The sequence below is a fragment of the Manis javanica genome, chromosome 8, assembly GCF_040802235.1.
Source record: "Manis javanica isolate MJ-LG chromosome 8, MJ_LKY, whole genome shotgun sequence".
NCBI classification, from domain to species: domain Eukaryota; kingdom Metazoa; phylum Chordata; class Mammalia; order Pholidota; family Manidae; genus Manis; species Manis javanica.
The window spans coordinates 46,487,954-46,508,383 of NC_133163.1; the positions used below are offsets into that span (position 1 = coordinate 46,487,954).

The 20,430-nt window shown below is 37.1% G+C and overlaps 1 protein-coding gene across 4 annotated transcripts in view; it reads left to right on the plus strand.

Moving 5' to 3' along the window:
- The first annotated feature begins 723 nt into the window (after positions 1 to 723).
- The window catches only part of FERMT2 (FERM domain containing kindlin 2), a 77,635-nt gene continuing 57,928 nt past the window's right edge, over positions 724 to 20,430 (plus strand). For all 4 annotated transcript variants that reach the window (XM_017662154.3, XM_017662159.3, XM_017662158.3 and 1 more), the window contains exons 1-2: positions 724 to 854; positions 1,235 to 1,400. In XM_017662154.3, coding sequence (XP_017517643.1) covers positions 1,244 to 1,400 — 157 coding nt within the window. In that variant the 5' untranslated portion in view covers positions 724 to 854; positions 1,235 to 1,243. The remainder of the gene's footprint in view (positions 855 to 1,234; positions 1,401 to 20,430) is intronic.

Genomic DNA, 20,430 nt, shown 5'->3' on the forward strand with positions numbered 1-20,430 from the left:
CGTTGCTTGCAAAGAAATTTTTGTGGTTCACCTTCCTCTGGGTTTTCTCATTCTTTTGTGGGATGTCCAGGGAGCTGCCTTGGACATTTACTTTTTAAAGTTTCCACGTCCCAAACCCCGCTCTCCAAGTCCTGGAACGCGTCACCTCTGGCCGCGCCGACTTCTGGACTAGCTCCAGGCGTGGGGAGGGGGCTGGGGACTTTGTTCCCGGGAAACGACCTTGCTCTGGGAATTTCCTGTGGCCATTTCCAACGGATAAGCCCTCTCCTCCCGCTGGAAGCACCGTCACCCACCGCCAAGGGCCCTCGCAAAGCCAGAGCCCCGCGCGCGGAAGGCAGAGCCTGGCCGCCCACCCGCGCCCCGTGGGAGGCCACCGCGCTCCCCGCGCTCCCCCTCCTCAGGTCCCGCCGCCCAGAGCCCGGATGTTGGATTCAATCCCTGCGCCGGGTCCTTCATTTCCATAAAAGGGCAGCGGCTCTGCGGGGCCGAGATCGCTGCCGCCGCGGGCGCCCCCGCCGCCCCGCCCCCGGCCCGGGAGTGCGCAGGGCCCGCCGCTCGGAGCGCGGCCGCGGGGGACGGTGGGGGCAGGGCCCGGCGGCCCGACCCGCTCCGGGCGGCTCGGCTGGCCTGAGGAGGAGGGAGCAGGCGCGCCCTGCCGAGCGGGACCGGCTGAGGGGGCGGAGAGAGAGGGTGGAGCGCTGGGGAGAGGCGAGGGGCCGCGACGACAGGACTCCATTAGTCGCTCCGTCCAGGAGGCAGCGCTTTGCCGGCCGAGGAGGGGGCCGGCCGCCGCACCCCACCGCCCCGCACCTCTCGCTGTGCGAGCCCCGGGCCGGGAGCGCAAGGAGCGCGCGGTGAGGGGCTAGGACCCTGGCTGGGACATGCAGGGGAACGCGGGTGGGGAGGACGAATGCTGAGACGGCGGGCGGCGTTTCCCGGGCCGGGGCGCGGCCAGCGGGCGCGCAGGTGAAGCCCGCCGAGGGCCGCTAGACGCGGGCGGGCGGCGCCGGGGCCGCCGAAGGCAGCCGCAGCGCGGGGGTGCGGGGCCGCGGGAAGGGGCGCGGGGCGCAAGCTCTCACCCGCGGGCCGGCCCCGCCGCCGCTCTACCCAGTTCGTGCGGAAACCGTCAGGTCCGGCGTCTCCCTCCCGCCGCCGACTTCGGTGCGAATTCGGTGGGATTTGCCTTCCTTTGGGGGAGTGACGCTTACAAGAGCCATTTCCTCCGTGCTCGCAGGAAGGAGCCATGGCTCTGGACGGGATAAGGATGCCAGATGGCTGCTATGCGGATGGGACCTGGGAACTGAGCGTTCATGTGACGGACCTGAACCGCGATGTCACCCTGAGAGTGACTGGGGAGGTGCATATTGGAGGGGTGATGCTCAAGCTGGTGGAAAAACTCGGTGAGTAGCATCCCAGCCGCGTCGCGGGAAAGACCTCCCGGACGAGGGGAGTGGGGGTGAGGAGACCGCGCGGGGGAGGGGCGGATTTTGGAAATCTTGATTGACCTCTCGCAAATAACTTTCTTAGAACTGTAAGATCTTTAAGTATTTAAGCAAATAGATGTCTTTCTCTTCGCCTCTTGTTTTATTACTTTGAAGTTTTCATAATAAAGCGATTTTGGCCTTCCACTTAATAATTGCGTAATTGCCGGGGAAAACTTGAATTTAGCGACATCACGTAGAAAGGAAAAAAGTGCTTAAGTGAGTGTTGAGGGGGTTGTTACAGGGTTTGTGGTTATCAGTTACTCTCTTCAGTATACCTGAATGTTGGTGACGTTTGATACTGAGGATGATGCAAAACCTATTTAAGAATAAACTGTACTGGAAAATGTTCAACTTCTGGTGCCAGTATGAAGGTTCTCTAGCTGTACACATAATGGAGTGTATTAAAATGTTCCAGTCATCCACTCTTACAAGGGGTGGGGCAGTGTTCGCCTATCTACAGTCCGGGCTTTAAGCTATTTCGAACGTTCGATTTTATATTTCAACAAGCTAATGAAAGAATGAATTTTGTGTCAAAAAGTAGACATGAGTAATACGAGACGTATTTTCTTGGGTACAAATGTATACCGGATTGATTTTAAATTGGCTCAATTTTAAGTAATAGGGTATCCAACAATATTAAGTGTAAGAAAATTTTGCAGGACACAGTTTGCTTGTGATGAATGAAAACATTTTCAGCTGGAAGAATAAACTGATTGAATGATTTTATTACTAGAGGATTGCTCTGAGGACTGCCTTTTGTTTGTAATTCAGTTCTGATAAGGTGAAATGTGTAAGTATTGTGTTTGTAGACTTTTTTTCTGTTTGTTTTTTGAGGTGGGGAGGGTGTCTTTTGTAAGCACAGTATTCCTTTTCAAGCCACTCTGGAAAAGTGAAGAGGCGGTTATATATCAGGAAATGTATTTCTTACCGAGGGGTTGTACACCTATCATGTAAACTTAATGGAAATAGTGCCCTCATGCAATTTGAAAAAACAAGGCAGAATTCATTTAGGTGGGCTTCTTGTATCCCTGCGGCAAGTTCAATTATTGAAAGACCAAAATGAAGCTCCTTGCAATGGAGCCTCCTTAGAACTGTGCATTGTTTGGCTCCCTGAGACAGAGCCTAGGAAAGAGTCGTGTCCCTCGCCCTCCCCAGCCCTTTGAATGAGATTTTGCTGGATTGTTTGTTTATCCAACTAACTTGGTTAACATTGTGCTTAACCGATTTGACTAAATCAATTACTGTTTGCAAAATCTTGAACCTTTTCTTGTCTAGCACTAGTGTGGGATTACTTAAGGAAAGAGAATAACGAATATAACTGTTAATAGTTTCAAGGGAAACATGTATTTGCATCAGAGATTGCTTTATATATGATAAATGAACCTTATTAATTCACTGGTTTCAGTAAGACTTAATTGTGAAAAAAGAGCTGTTGAAGGTGACTGAGACAACTTGGAGTTCTTGAAAGCCAGTCTTTCTTTACCTAATGAATAAATAATGACTTTTATATTTATATCACATTGATTAGAACTGTTTATTACAGAATCACAAGTATAAATAGAAATACAGAGAATAAACTATTTGCAGGCAGAATTCATGTAAATTTTAAGTGACTGTAATCTTAATCTTTTAATGTTGATGCATTTTTTATTTTTTATGCAGTGAAAAGAAGCCCAACAAGTTAGGAAATGCTGTGTATATGGAAACCTTGCATCTTCATCTTTAACTGAACCAGTACTGATCCTTTTATATTTTGACTTCCAGATAGTGCTTTTCAGCATAATTCTGAAGACTTCTGTTTGGTAAAAATAGAGCTCAACTATTTTTTTGCTCCTGGTTAGGATTAGCTACTTTGAATGGTAAGCTGTTTTGTTACTCATTGGCAGTAAGTAGATTCAGTAGGGCAGCATTTAAAACTTAATAGAACGAGGCTAGTCAAATTAGAAAAGAACTTTATAATTCTTCAGAGTTAGCTAAAACTGGAATGGTCTGCTTTCTGAAACCCTAACTTGTTTCAGGGAGGGTATTAAAGGACAGACCTAGATGGCTGCTTGTCAACAGCTAAAGAAGATCAAAGCAGCTTGTGGGGGTCTACATGATAAGAGGTGGAGATCATGGTAGGGATCAGATGGCACAGGATCTCAGGCCTCAGAGGACTGCAGGGAATTTTCTAGGAAGAGACTTCTTAGCGTTCATTAGATTCTCAAAGAAGTCTGTGATTAAATAAAAGGTTATGATACAACTCTGGTTTGGCCCTTGAAGGTCAGCCTTATTGTGAAGGTACAGTGTTCATCTCAGGCTTAGGCACTTTAATTAAGCAAGCTAAAAAAGTCAATAATGCTTCTTTAATCTGTGTCAGCAATATCTTTATATTTAGTTAGAATTTTATAGAGAACTTTTGCACTTCAGTTAAGGTCACTAAACTATAATTCTTTGATTTATGACTTTAATTTAAAAATCTGAATGGTCCCTTTTTAAATCTTAGTATAAAACACACTTGTCATTCTGCACTAATCTTTTGAAAGAAAATAGTATACACCATTGAAGAAGTGGGCTTTAGGGAATTAAACCCTGATGTCACAGAAACTTTTATATCTGTTATTTAGTCCAGGCTGATAACTAGACAAACAATCTCAACATCTATCTGTTTACCTCATTCTGAAAAATAACAATCAAAAATTATTTTCACCTTCTTATTAAAAAAAAATCCAGATTGAAAGCTTTAAATGGAATTTAAAATTTTTTATTGTACTTTTTGTTAAAAACAATTTTGAAACTTGCATTTTTTTTTTAAAGAGTTAAAATCTTAAACACCGGCGATAAAGATTATAAAAATAAGACATCAAAATAAAATTATAAAATGATTGTATTCAAAAATAAATTTTGTAAGTATGAGGCCCAGTTTTAAGGGATTCCTCTCTAGTAGTTACTCTGGAGATCAAGAAACATGTTCTACTTAGAATTTGGAGCTTAGTCAGTGTTGAGGATTCTAAATGCCAAAGAGATGGTATATTTCACTATGTTTTATTATTACTTTATAAAAATTGCCTTTTAAATATATACAATTAGATTCTTAATCTTTCTGTAAAAATTAAAAATTTGTATTAGTTGGAAGTTAAGGAATTTACTGTAACTTGGAACTCCATGAAAGGAAGTCTCCAGCCAACATCTTTATGAGCTTAGAGGTTGGAATAGACTGATTTCCTCTAATTCTGAGTAGGAAGAATGTAGAAGTTGGGCTAGATCAGGTTAAATAGTAATCCAGAGGGAAAGAAAATGTAAGTTGGGGTACTCTTAGTAACCAAGTAACTCTCTTAAGTAATTCTTTAAGGAGTAGCTTAAAAGGAAAGTAAGGAGTTGACAGAAAATTTGAGGAATGTTTCTGAATGTAGCCTTTAGATGTCTTTGCTTTAAAGTGTGCCATGCTCTTGCCATAATAATGAAATATAGTATATTTATGTTGGAGTTGCATGTTAGGATCGAGTTAGTTGTGAAGTTAGCACATAGAACAACAACAACAACAAAAGATTTTATTTAAAATTACCCTTAAAAATCCCTTAAAGTGATTATAAAATACTGTATACATTCATTCCATCTCATGGAAGTGCAGAATAGCTAGTTTTTCCTTAAGAAACTAAAAAAACAAATTTATTTAGTTGAGCACCAGATGAAGAGGTTGGCTTGCGTAGTGGCTTTGTCACACAGAAGTACTTCACTGGGATTGGACCTTGGGAAGATGCACACGGAGAGAGGCATATGCCAATGGACAGCTTCACTGTACTCAGTGCTACTTGGGGAAGGCAGGCTTATTTAAGTGGAATGGTGTCTATGCTGTTGAAATCCTCAGTTTTTCCCTGAGGGTTTATGGTTGAATTCATGGAAATAAGAGTCTATCTAGTACAGCCTTACTGCATTCACAGTAAAATATATTAAGGTTATAAAAAAATTTCTAAAAATATTTTGGAGTAAGGTGGGAGAAGCAATGATGAAATCATATATTAAAGTGAGTTGAATTTTAGTTAAATACATACTATCTGATAGCAAGTTTACTCAGTGTTCAGAAATGTGTTAGTGATCCATAGGAACTGAACATTGAATTTTATCTGTTCGTTAGCAAATTTTAAGCTCCATAAAAATAGAGAACAGTATGTAAATTTTATTAAAATTCTCATAGCACCAAATAAAATATGAGCTATTCCTTGGATACATTGTTTTTGCTGCCTTGTTTTATGTACTATTTAAAAAAAAATCAAATACTGTTTGATTACAACTAGAATTAGCTTTATAGAGACATTAAAATGAATACATTTGTTTTCATTCAGTTTCTTACAAAAGATATTGGAAATGTGTAATAGCCATTGAAGAAAACAGAAAATTTATAGTTTTGCTTTTTATCTTCAAGTCCTTATTTTTTGAAATTTCAAATTTATAAGTTCAAGAATAACAGTGCATATTGCATAAGCTTCATCTTGATCACCAGTTAGCATTTTGCCATTTGATTTTTTTGTGGGCACACATTTTTTTAAACTTTTGAGTAAGTTGCAGACATAACCTTTCATCCCTGAGTATTTAAAATATGTATCACCTAAGAGTAAGGATACATATTACTCACATATTGAAGTTATCAAATTCAAGAAATTTAACATTGTTTCAATCGTGTTCTCTAATATGCATCCATGTTCAGATTTGTCAGTTGTTCCAGTAAATGCCTTTTGATTTCCCATCCAGGATCTCATTCCACATTTAGTTGCCACTAAATTGGCTTCTTTACTCAGTCTCCTTGAGTATACACAATGGCTACCAAGTTTGGAACCACAGGAGAGTACATAATAAATGATTTATAAATATTGCATTAAAATACAATATTTTAATAGTACTTGTTTTCAGGCTTTCTAGTGACCCTAATAGAACAGTTCTATAGCCTTTGTCTTTCAAGACATTTAGTTTTGTAATGTAGATTCTTTATCAGTGTGAATTTCACTTCATAATACTTTTGTAGGTTCTTTCTCATATATTTTATAAAGTTCAGTTTTCTTCTTAGCTTACTATTAGTAAGGTATTGATAATATTTTTAGACATTTTTGGGTGTACATTTTCTGTAACGTTGCATGTCTTCAGATTGTAGTAGGTGCTGATGGATACACAGAGTAATAAGAAACGACATTCTGGCCCTGCCACTACTGGTTTGTGTGATCTTTGAACCAAACTAATCCAACCTTAGTGGGTTTTGACATCTGTAAAATGGAAATTTAAAAACTTTCTCATAGGTATTGGTGAGAATTAAAAGATAATATATATGAAAATGCATGATGTAAGCTATTAGTGCTATACAAATCAAAAGAGTGGCTATTTTCTCAGTGGCATTGAAAGTCCCTGAATACACTGAACTGGAAAAAAAGAACTGCTTTTAAAAGGAGTTGAAATGTAAGCTAGATTATCTAACTTGAATAGGTTCCAGCATTAACAGTAGAGAATTGTACTCCTCAGAACGAACTTAGTTTGGGACTGCTTTGTGTTTTCACCCTCTAAACAAGAAAAATATCTCTCATTCCACCCTTCCTCTCACTTCCAAATACACACCTGCCTCTTTAATGTAGCAAAGAGCTATTGAAATAGCGTGTTCATGAGATTTCTGAAATGGAATGGACTGATAAGTGGATCATGTTATTTTAGAGATTTGAAAAATTTATAACCATGAAGGCATTCAGTAGCAAGTTAAATTTTGGACAAGCAATGTTTTTTATTCTGTTTAAACAAAGGAATGACAAATTGTTTTGTGGCACAAGAAAACATTGGATCCATTTAAAAACCAATGAAAGTGGTTTCAAAGAAAACCAAATGTATGCAGTATTTTTATAATGCTAATGCCATGGTATGCTACAAAATAGTATATATACCTAGTGTGAAGTAAACAAATGTTCTAAAGGAATATTTTAAAATAATTTTTAAAGATTGAGATGTGATATTCTACACTTACATTTTTTTTTTTTTTTTTTTTTTTTTTTTGATAGGGCATCTCTCATATTTATTGATCAAATGGTTGTTAACAACAATAAAATTCAGTATAGGGGGGTCAATGCTCAATGTACAATCATTAATCCATCTCAAGCCTAATTCTCGTCAGTCTCCAATCTTCTGAAGCATAACGAACAAGTTCTTACATGGTGAACGAATTTTTACAGAGTGAATAAATTCTTACATGGTGAACAGTACAAGGGCAGTCATCACAGAAACTTTCGGTTTTGATCATGCAATATGACATATAAACCATCAGGTCAAATATGAATATTCATTTGATTTTTGTACTTGATTTATATGTTGATCCCACATTTCTCCTATTATTATTATTATTTTTATTTTTAATAAAATGCTGAAGTGGTAGGTAGATGCAAGATAAAGGTAGAAAACATAGTTTAGTGCTGTAAGAAGGCAAATGTAGATGATCAGATGATCAGGTGTGTGCCTATGGACTAAGTATTAATCCAGGCTAGACAAGGGCAGCAAAACATCCACGGATGCAGAAGATTTCTCTCAAAGCAGGGGGGGTGAGGTTCTGAGCCTCACCTCTGTTGATCCCCAAATTCTCACCTGATGGCCCCCCTGCGACTGTGCCTGTCTTAGGTTGTTCCTCCCTTGAGGAATCTTACCCGTCTCTGGCTAACCAGTCATCTTCCGGGGCCATACAGGGAAATGTAAAGTTGGTAAGTGAGAGAGAAGCCATATTGTTTGCAAAGGTTAGCTTTTTACTTCTTTGCAGATTTATGCCCTGTGGCTTCTATGCCCAGCACTTGTCTCGAGGTATCTTTACCACCTGGAGGAATTATGATACTCGGTAAATTCGATATGAGGCACGAATTCTATTTAAGGTTTGTAATTAGGAAGGAAGAAGAAAAGCTATAGATGTAGCATATGAAGGAAACTTGGGAGGATTGATTATTTCTTTGACATATCTTCTTGTATAGTACCTTAAGTATGTATAGGTTTTAAACTACTAACTAATTTGCACACACATATTAACATAATAGGAATACGGTGACATAAACAAAGCAAATCTATAATTACCATCCATCTCCAGTGAAGCCAAGAAAACCATTTAGGCACCCTAGGCATTTGTGAAAATTTATCTATGATATGATGGATATTGTCCAACTGTACTTGAACCATCAGACAAATTAAAGCAGCCCATTTCTGGGATCTGTTCACATCCCATATGTTCTTTTAACCATAGATAGTCTATAGTCATGAGATTTTGGGGTGCTACAACTTGCACCCCTCCCAACTCCTGGTTGAGTTCCAACAGTACAGATCCAGTCAAATTCGTTGTCTCACTGTATGCACATGCCAGCCTAGACATCTCCCTCCTCCTTCTTATGGTAAGTCCAGGAGACGGTGGGCTGGATGCAGCCACAACCGCAGCATCGTCCGGATCCCTGTGGAGGCTTTTTGATGATCATCCCCCGGCACGAGTCCTCCAGAGAGTGCTGATGCCGGAAGCTCCTCCTCATATCGTATCTTAGTTCATTTTCTGGGTATCCAAGCTAGGCCTTGATCTTCTGCATAGAAACAAACAGACCCTTTGCCCACACTTTGACATGCCCTCTATACCACTGTGCAGAACTCATTGGAGGTCAGCACACAGTAACTGCTTTTTTTTTTTTTTTTTTTAATTAAGAGAAAGGAATATTATCAGAAAAGAGTACCTCCATAGCTGATCATCTGACATCCTTTAAGTGATCAACATTAAGGATATTTAAAGCATGCGTTGATCTTTGATTTACCAATAGTTTTATCCTGTTAAGGAGTAATCCCCCTTTTCTTTCTTTCTTTCTTTTTTTTTTTTAAATTTTTAATCTATACTTACCTGAAGAATACTATGTTTACTATGCTCTCCCCTATATCAGGTCCCCCCTAACAACCACATTACGGTTACTGTCCATCAGCTTAGCAAAATGTGGTAGAGTCACTACTTGTCCTCTCTGTGTTGTGCAGCCCACCCTCCCCTTTCTCCCTCCCCCCCATGCATGCTAATCTTAATACCCCCCTTCTTCTTCCCCCCCCTTATCCCTCCCTGCCCACCCATCCTCCCCAGTTCCTTTCCCTTTGGTACCTGTTAGTCCATTTTTGGGTTCTGTAATTCTGCTGCTGTTTTGTTTCTTCAGTTTTTCCTTTGTTCCTATACTCCTCAGATGAGTGAAATCATTTGGTATTTCTCTTTCTCCGCTTGGCTTATTTCACTGAGCATAATACTCTCCAGCTCCATCCATGTTGCTGCAAATGGTTGGATTTTTCCACTTCTTATGGCTGAGTAGTATTCCATTGTGTATATGTACCACATCTTCTTTATCCATTCATCTACAGATGGACATTTAGGTTGCTTCCAATTCTTGGCTATTGTAAATAGTGCTGCGATAAACATAGGGGTGCATCTGTCTTTCTCAAACTTGATTGCTGCGTTCTTAGGGTAAATTCCTAGGAGTGGAATTCCTGGGTCAAATGGTAGGTCTGTTTTGAGCATTTTGATGCACCTCCATACTGCTTTCCACAATGGTTGAACTAATTTACATTCCCACCAGCAGTGTAGGAGGGTTCCCCTTTCTCCACAGCCTCGCCAACATTTGTTGTTGTTTGTCTTTTGGATGGCAGCTATCCTTACTGGTGTGAGGTGATACCTCATTGTAGTTTTAATTTGCATTTCTCTGATAATTAGCGATGTGGAGCATCTTTTCATGTGTCTCTTGGCCATCTGTATTTCTTTTTTGGAGAACTGTCAGTTCAGTTCCTCTGCCCATTTTTTAATTGGGTTATTTGTTTTTTGTTTGTTGAGGCGTGTGAGCTCTTTATATATTCTGGACGTCAAGCCTTTATCAGATCTGTCATTTTCAAATATATTCTCCCATACTGTAGGGTTCCTTTTTGTTCTATTGATGGTGTCTTTCGCTGTACAGAAGCTTTTCAGCTTAATGTAGTCCCACTTGCTCATTTTTGCTGTTGTTTTCCTTGCCCGGGGAGATATGTTCAAGAAGAGATCACTCATGTTTATATCTAAGAGGTTTTTGCCTATGTTTTTTTCCAAGAGTTTAATGGTTTCGTGACTTACATTCAGGTCTTTGATCCATTTTGAGTTTACCTTTGTATATGGGGTTAGACAATGGTCCAGTTTCATTCTCCTACATGTAGCTGTCCAGTTTTGCCAGCACCATCTGTTGAAGAGACTGTCATTTTGCCATTGTATGTCCATGGCTCCTTTATCAAATATTAATTGACCATATATGTTTGGGTTAATTTCTGGGGTCTCTAATCTGTTCCACTGGTCTGTGGCTCTGTTCTTGTGCCAGTACCAAATTGTCTTGATTACTATGGCTTTGTAGTAGAGCTTGAAGTTGGGGAGTGAGATCCCCCCTACTTTATTCTTCTTTTTCAGGATTGCTTTGGCTATTCGGGGTCTTTGGTGTTTCCATATGAATTTTTGAATTATTTGTTCCAATTCATTGAAGAATGTTGCTGGTAATTTGAGAGGGATTGCATCAAATTTGTATATTGCTTTCGGCAGGATGGCCATTTTGACGATATTAATTCTTCCTAGCCATGAGCATGGGATGAGTTTCCATTTATTAGTGTCCCCTTTAATTTCTCTTAAGAGTGACTTGTAGTTTTCAGAGTATAAGTCTTTCACTTCCTTGGTTAGGTTTATTCCTAGGTATTTTATTCTTTTTGATGCAATGGTGAATGGAATTGTTTTCCTGATTTCTCTTTCTATTGATTCGTTGTTAGTGTATAGGAAAGCTACAGATTTCTGTGTGTTGATTTTGTATCCTGCAACTTTGCTGTATTCCGATATCAGTTCTAGTAGTTTTGGAGTGGAGTCTTTAGGGTTTTTTATGTACAGTATCATATCATCTGCAAATAGTGACAGTTTAACTTCTTCTTTACCAATCTGGATTCCTTGTATTTCTTTGTTTTGTCTGATTGCCGTGGCTAGGACCTCCAGTACGATGTTAAATAACAGTGGGGAGAGTGGGCATCCCTGTCTGGTTCCCGATCTCAGTGGAAATGCTTTCAGCTTCTCGCTGTTCAGTATAATGCTGGCTGTGGGTTTATCATATATGGCCTTTATTATGTTGAGGTACTTGCCCTCTATTCCCATTTTGCTGAGAGTTTTTATCATGAATGGATGTTGAATTTTGTCAAATGCTTTTTCAGCATCTATGGAGATGATCATGTGGTTTTTGTCTTTCTTTTTGTTGATGTGGTGGATGATGTTGATGGATTTTCGAATGTTGTACCATCCTTGCATCCCTGGGATGAACCCCACTTGGTCATGGTGTATGATCCTTTTGATATACTGTTGAATTCTGTTTGCTAATATTTTATTGAGTATTTTTGCATCTACGTTCATCAGGGATATTGGTCTGTAATTTTCTTTTTTGGTGGGGTCTTTGCCTGGTTTTGGTATTAGGGTGATGTTGGCTTCATAGAATGAGTTTGGGAGTATTCCCTCTTCTTCTATTTTGTGGAACACTTTAAGGAGAATGGGTATTATGTCTTCTCTGTGTGTCTGATAAAATTCCGAGGTAAATCCGTCCGGCCCCGGGGTTTTGTTCTTGGGTAGTTTTTTGATTACTGTTTCAATTTCTTTGCTTGTAATTGGTTTGTTTAACTTTTGTGTTTCTTCCTTGGTCAGTCTTGGGAGGTTGTATTTTTCTAGGAAGTTGTCCATTTCTTCTAGGTTTTCCAGCTTGTTGGCATATAGGTTTTCATAGTAGTCTTTAATAATTCTTTGTATTTCTGTGGAGTCTGTCGTGATTTTTCCATTCTCATTTCTGATTATGTTGATTTGTGTTGACTCTCTTTTTCTCTTAATAAGTTGGGCTAGAGGCTTATCTATTTTGTTTATTTTCTCAAAGAACCAGCTCTTGGTTTCGTTGATTTTTGCTATTGTTTTATTCTTCTCAATTTTGTTTATTTCTTCTCTGATCTTTATTATGTCCCTCCTTCTGCTGACTTTAGGCCTCATTTGTTCTTCTTTTTCCAGTTTTAATAATTGTGATGTTAGACTATTCATTTGGGATTGTTCTTCCTTCTTCAAGTGTGCCTGGATTGCTATATACTTTCCTCTTAAGACTGCTTTCGCTGCATCCCACAGAAGTTGGGGCTTAGTGTTGTTGTTGTCATTTGTTTCTATATATTCCTTGATCTCTATTTTGATTTGTTCATTGATCCATTGATTATTTAGTAGCATGTTGTTAAGCCTCCATGTGTTTGTGAGCCTTTTTGTTTTCTTTGTAGAATTTATTTCTACTTTCATACCTTTGTGGTCTGAAAAATTGGTTGGTAGAATTTCAATATTGTGGAATTTACTGAGGCTCTTTTTGTGAGCTAGTATGTGGTCTATTCTAGAGAATGTTCCATGTGCACTTGAGAAGAATGTATATCCTGTTGCTTTTGGATGTAAAGTTCTATAGATGTCTATTAGGTCCATCTGTTCTAGTGTGTTGTTCAGTGCCTGTGTGTCTTTACTTATTTTCTGCCCGGTGGATCTGTCCTTTGGGGTGAGTGGTGCTACACTTACATTTTTGGTTACAAATTCATATTATAATTCATTTGTAACATTATTTGCAAAATTACTGCATTTTTCTTGTTAGTTTTTTCTTAATGTCAATCTTACTGAATTATAATTTATATACAGTAATATTCATCCTTTTTAGTATAATGTGCCTAAGTTTTGACAAATGTATACAGTCATGTAAAACTGCCCCAGCCAAGATAGAGAATTTTACCAACACTCAAAGAGTTTCTTGTGTTCTTTTATAATCAACCCAGCCCTTCAACCCCAACTCCTGAAAACTATTGATAGTTTGCCTTTTCTGGAATGTCCTGTAAGTGGAACCATACAGTATGTAGCTTTGAGTTTGGTTTCTTTGAGTTAATGTTTTGTTTTATTTAAAAACTTTAGCATAATACGGTTTAGATTAATTTGTATATGTGTGCATGTATCAGTAGTTTTTTTATTGCTGAGTCAGTTTATCCATTCACCAGTTGAAGGACATTTGTGTTATTTCCAGTTTGAAGAGATGTAAATAGGACTGCTGTAAACATTTGCATGAGCATATATTTTCATTTCTCTTGGATAACTACCAAGGAGTGAGGTTGCTGGGTAGTATACTATGTATATGCTTGCTTAAGTTTATAAGAAACTGCCAAACTTTTTCCAAAGTGGCCATGTCGTTTTGCAGTACCTATCAGCATTGTATGAGAACTAAAAAAAATTCTGTGAGAGTTACAATTGCTTTGAGTCCTCCCCAAGCACACAGTATTATCAGTTTTTGTGTTTAATTTTAATCAGATAAATAAGTATGTAGTGTTTATCTGATGATTTTAATTCATATTTCCCTAATAACTAATGATACTGGGGAGCTTTTATATGTTTATAATGTTTTCTGTGGCATATAAGGTACGTGAAGTGTCTTTTGCCTGTTTAAAAAAAAATTATGTTGTTTTCTTACTGAGTTTTAAGAGTTCTTTATATATTCTAGATGTAGTCCTTTATCAGACATGTGTTTGCGGTATTTTTTTCCCTAGACAGACTGTGGCTTGTCTTTCCCTTAACAAGGAGCAGAAGATCTTAATTTTAATGAAGTCTATTGCATGAAGGTTTTTCTTTTCTGGATTAAACCTTTTTTTTTAACTGTCATGTTTGAAATCTGCTTAATCAAGATTGCAGAGATTTTGTCCGATAAGTTGTATAGCTTGTTGATTTTTTACATGTTAAAGGTATATGAGGTATATATTACTTTATGTATCAGAAAAATAATTGCATTATATTAACTTTATATAATTACAAATTTAATGTGGTAGAATCTAAGATATAAAATAATAGTCCAATGAGAACTGAGTTATGAATCTACTAGAAAACTTTGATTATTTTAGAACTTCAGTTATAAAAGTGGACCTAGAGTGAAGCATCTGAGTGATAAAAGATTCAGAGTTTAATGTTACAGGAAGAAATAAGTGAATCTGGGTTCTAAGCCTGGCTATACTGCTTAATAGCTATGATTTTTTTTTTTTAAGTCATGATTTTCAATGTTCAGAATTTCAGTTTCCTTGTTTGTACAGCATAGATAAATACAGTATAAATGTTCACTTAAGTTCCTCTAATGTTATTAGTTCTTTGAAAATTGTTTTTCAAATGTGTTGCCTTTCTGACCTGGAAGATACACCATTCTAAAACACTACTGTACTGGTTTAAGTAGTCCTTATTCAAATCCTGGTCTACTTTCCTTTGTTTAGAATATACTATTCATAGTGACCTAGAACTATGTGGTAAAATATTTTGAAAATCATATCTTATGGTATTTTCTCTGAGTTTCAGTAATCTGCTTCTAAGTGAATTGGTATATATAAGAGAAGGTAAGCAGTAAATGATTAAAATTTGAGGTTTACATTTGGATTTCCTTTCCTTTCATGATTTAGTTTTCAGACTCAGTTATCTACTGTCTAGTTGTATAAAAACAAGCCAGCTTCAGGGTATCCTTGGGCAACTCTTATACACAGTTTTCAAGGTTAGGAAGCCGATAATATCCAGCCCACAGGATCATCTGCTTTAGAATCTGTAGTGAATCTTCTCTCAGATATTTAACTGTTATTTTTATATTCTGCAAGTAAAAACTACATCAGATGTTTTAAAGATCAATTGTAATTTCAAAGCATCAGTGTAATGATGATTCTGATTATCTTTTTCTTAATGGAACAATCAGGGTTATGAATAAAACACCAGTAAAATGCCAACATTATTGATTGTAGACAAAGATGTCTATTGGATAAGTGCCTCCTAGCTTAATGTTCCTTAATGTAGCTCCTGAATTTTGTAATTTTTTGAAATTAAAATTAACTTGTGAAATTAAAAATAACTTGGAAAAAAAAAGCAAACAGTTGCTGTATCAATTTAAAATTTATGCAGGGTGTTGCTGAATTGTGTTGCTGTGGTAGAATGCTCTTGTGGATCATTACTGGGGGGCAGCCTACTTGTGTCACAATCCTGACTTTACCACATTCTAGCTGTGCACCCTTGTGCTGTGTGACCTGTGTCTCTGGTTGCTCATCTGTAAAATTGGGATAATAATAGTACCTTTATTGTAGGATTATTATAAGGATTAAGTTAGTTAAAATATATGAAGTGTTTTAGAATAGCCTTTGTAAATGTAGCTATAATGACTGTAGTCCATGCTTATTTTAGTGGTATACAAATTTACTCTTTTACTGAGCTAGAGAAATGTAATATTTTATAAAAAATTGAGAATGTTTCTTTTTATACTGGTAAGCCAAGTAGTATTAACTTATTTTCTACCATATTAGGAATGTATTTTAACTTTATTGTGCTACCTTGCATGACTATTGATAATATAAGGTAAGTATGACAAAGATGTCTTAGAAGCTGGTTTTATAGTCTAATATATACAAAATTATAAACTATGCTAAAATGGAGGGTATTTCCAACAAGTGTAATTTTCTGGTTTAGACAAATGCCTTATTTAAAAATGTTAACTTTGTTGGTGTTTAAGAATTTATTGTAAAACATGGCCACTTATAGTTGCATATGACCTTGGCATGGTATTTTAACCTCTCCTGATTATATAATTTCACTTTACCTTTGTTTGTCTAATTTGTTTCTTGGAGTTAATATAAGAAGCAAGTATGATGTTAAAAGGATGCAGAGAATCCCTGGTAATTAGTAGAATGCCTGTTTTAATAAAAGCTCAGTGTTATCTTCAGTTATACTTCAAATATGTAAACCTAAAACAAATTTGAATTGTGGATTGAAGTAGTTATCATTTTCATTGTATTTATTTAGTATTTAACTGAAACCCCTTCTTATTTTTTTGGTTTTGTTAATTTTGTTTACTGGTTCTGAGCTATGAATATTTTCCCTGAAGCAAGACTCCATGGGTTTGAATACTGGCTTCACTATCTATTATAAGCTTGGTGACCATGTGCCATTATTATTTATTATTGTCATGACTTAGTTTCCTTATAAGTAAAATGTCGATAATAGTATACTTGTCTCTTACTGTTGTTGTGAGGATTATAAGTAAATATATATCTGTAAAGCACTTAGAACAGTTCTTGGCACCTTGTAAGTATTAGTTATTATAATTATTTTATTGAGGATTGTAATGGACCTCTGGGATATGTCACTATTAAGTGCCTTACCTTAAGAATTTGGGGAATAAATGCCTAAAGAATTTAAACTAAGAAAGCTGGGGGGTGGTGCTTTGGCATGAGATGGGACATTTGTGTATAAACATTCCTGCATAAAAATAATTCTGCACAGTCTATTTTGATAGTTGTAGAGGTATATAACATGAGATGTCTGTGGCGTTAAAAGAGGTACATGAATGTGAGCTTTTCAGTAGTACCAGCGGCAAACATTTATGGATGGCCAAGCACAGTAGTACATAGTGGGAGTCCCTACTCAAAATGTAAGCAGCTTTCTACTACCAAAATTAAAACAGAAGATTGCTTTGAGTTGACAGTCTGGTTGTGAAATGCCAAATAAGTAGTATAGGAAGATGATGAAGATTTAGAAGCATGAGCAATGACTGGCCTTGTTTGAAGAGGGCCAGGGTGAAAAGTTATATGAAGAGAGGCATTTCAGGTTAGTTAAGGATTCTAGTGTTTATGATGTTTTGGAGAATAGCTTGGAGAAGTGGAGGATAAGATTGTAGAGAGAAAAGATATAGGTTAAGTAAGTGAGAAAATGATACGCTGTTCTGTTATCCCTCCTTCACCTACTAAGTATTTTAAATGACTACCTACAGAATGCTAGACACTACACTAAATGGGAGAGACAGGAAATGAACAAAATCAACTCATTCCTTATCCTCATTCAACTTTCAGATCTAGGGGCAAGACAGTGCCCTTAAATAAGTAATTGCCTTAATGAGTGTTAGGATAATTGAATAGTTATGTACCAGGGAACCTGACTTAGTATATAGGGAAGGATTTCTGGAGGAAATCACTCTTAAGTTGAGCTGAAGGAATTGAGCTAGAAGAGTGGCAGAGGATGTTAGGTTGGGGGCATGAGTTGGAAAAACAACAGGCTGGGAGAAGATGAGCCCAGCAGGAGAGGTAGAGCAAGGAAGAGTGGCCATCTGAGGAACTGAAAGAAGTCTAATGATGGAGGAGTTCTAGGGAACTGGTGGCTTGACAGGCTTAAGAAATAAGCAGGTGCTTAAAGAGCTTTGTAAACCAGGTTTAAAAGATTCAGTGTTATACTAAGAGCTGTGAGATGCCAATAAAAGATTTTCAACAGGGAGAGACATCAGATTTTATAAATTTGAATTTCATTGGTCTATAGAGGTCAGTAACATAAGGTGTAAGCAATAATAAGCCTCTTGAATTCCAATAAATATTTTTTTAGTGGTTTATAGTCTTGTCCTTTAATTGGATTTGTTAGTACTTTCTGAGATAAATTAAAAATGTCAAAGCCAATAAAATATTCTTACTAAGTTCTTTTTTGAATTATCAAATAGGTAGTGCTTTTGATCACCTTTAAAAGACATCCAATTTTAGTATTCTGTGAATCAAATATTAACTGATGAATTCAACCCTGATGTTACTCTCTTAGAATTTGTCAGGTGTTGATACTGCATGGACTCTGAGTCCAGTTTTCTAGGAACTAAGCCAGGTTGAACCAAATTAGTAGTAAACCTTCAGTTGTATAGAAAAGTACCCACCCTCTGGAAATGAATAATTGGCATACCTTCTATTTGTGTGCACTCTGTAATTGCATGCATGGTTTATGTGATCTGATAAAAGCTTAACTACTTTGAATTAGTGTATTTGTAGTAACAAATAGTAAATTCAAATTGATAGATATTATTTTGGTTTTATGAGTAACTTCAAAAGGCTGTTTGTAAACTTAGTTGATTTTATTTTATATTAATGAGTGAATTCCTAAATTTTCAATCAGCTATGCTGAAGAAACACCAACTTGTCACTTTTTAGTTTAGTTTCTAAATGTTTTCCATTATTGGTCAATTCATTTGTTTTAGTTAGTCATTGAAGCCTTAATGTAAAACAGTAATTTTCTTAAGCTGAAATTGAACGGGGTACCCTAATTGAAAGATGTTGGCAATTTGATATGTAAACTTTGAAGCAATGTATAACTTCTGGTAACAGATTAAAAAACATTAGAAAAATATGACTTACCAGATTTTTGGAGACCGTCAACACTTTGCACAGTTTCAATGTTCATGTTTCTGTCACCACAATTAAGTAAGTATAACACCATCCAAGTAAGTATAACAGCCATCCAAATACGTATTTCACATTTTTATTACCATGACAGTTTATGAGTAATTGCATGAAGTACAAACTTTTCTTCTAACTCTTCAGTCCATAATTCACTATGTAAATAACAGATGTGCATCATGATCAGTGACCAGTCATGTCACTTATTTCAAGGTCTGTCCACGATTGGTCACTGTATATCTGTTACACAGTTCATGCTTGCACAGCAAAATCTGTATGTAGTTATGTTGCCTCTCTGTTTCCCATGATAAACTCATGAGATATTTTATAGAAACGGACAACTGTAAGAGGGAATTGGCTATATTAAGTTAATATAATTATTATTTGTATGATCTTAGTATAGTTTTCCTTAGTTTGTTGGATGGCGTATGGCGGAGTGGGGGATAACTACTAAGTTATAAAATATTTGTATTCTTCATTGCCAGTTTTTTTCAGTTTATTAACAAATGTATATGTCAGCTATGTAAGCATTGGGACTTTTTTAAGTAATCTTTCTCTTGCTGTGGAAATCAGGAATATACTTTCTATTATACTAATAATATGACTAGTTGTGTTACAGAAACTGATCAAGTCCTCGATGATAGTATTGTAGTGATGTAATGTAGAATGCACTACTGAGAATTCTATTTGGGGTTCTCTAGAATAAAGGGTAGTTCTGGAAGGGAAGGTCATCCTTTAGAATAAGATTAATTTAGGAATTCTGGTCTCTTTCTAGAACAATGTTAAGGAAGAGATGAATGACTTAGAAGGTATTCCAATTATTTTTAGATGAAAGAATATATTCATTTTATAGTAATATAAATCTAATTTCCAATATAAAACCAAAAGTGATTGCATTAAATTATTTTTCTAGATTGCTTCTTTGCAGTTGACATGTTTGTGTTCTTCTAGGCTCAGTTTGATTTTGCGTATTAGTATATGTAGCTTTGAAATAGTTAAATAGCTGTTAAACATTACCTTTTTGAACTTTATTGTTTGCAGTTGCCATTATTAAGTCAATTAAAGACATGGCATAATACAGATATTCCTTCACATTTGGTGTTTTGAGAATGAACTGATGAGAAACTTGTGTAGTATTGGCTGGTTCTAGGCAGTACCTCTGAATACTATAGTTCTCCCTCACTTAAATTACAAATTCTGTGGACCAGTCCTTAATTTTGTGGTATAACAGCTTATCTTTCTTAGGCTATATCTCAAATTGAGTAGCTTTTTGGTGATGAACTGGTAAGTGTATGTTGGAGGATGAGGTCCCTTATATGTAAATAAAGGGACATTCCAATGTATGGATTATATTTGAACAGAAAAGTGGAATGGTTTGAGCGACTATTTCACCACAGTTATGGGGGACCCTAAGGGAATAGTCTCAGGTGACAAGGCCTCTTTGTGCCTGGGAGGCAGTGTTTGTTTACCTTAGGCAGAGCTGGCTGAACATAAATTTAGTCTAGAATCTATCCTGTCATTCTGTTCATCTCTATTCAGCTGACAAATCAGGTATCTATGAGAACTGGATTCTCATCTTAACTCTGCCACTGAGGAACTGTGAGACTTGTCACTAACCTCACTGGACCTGGTTTCTTTGATTATAGGATGGATTTAAATTGACGTATAAGAACCTTTTCAGTTCCCAGTTTACATG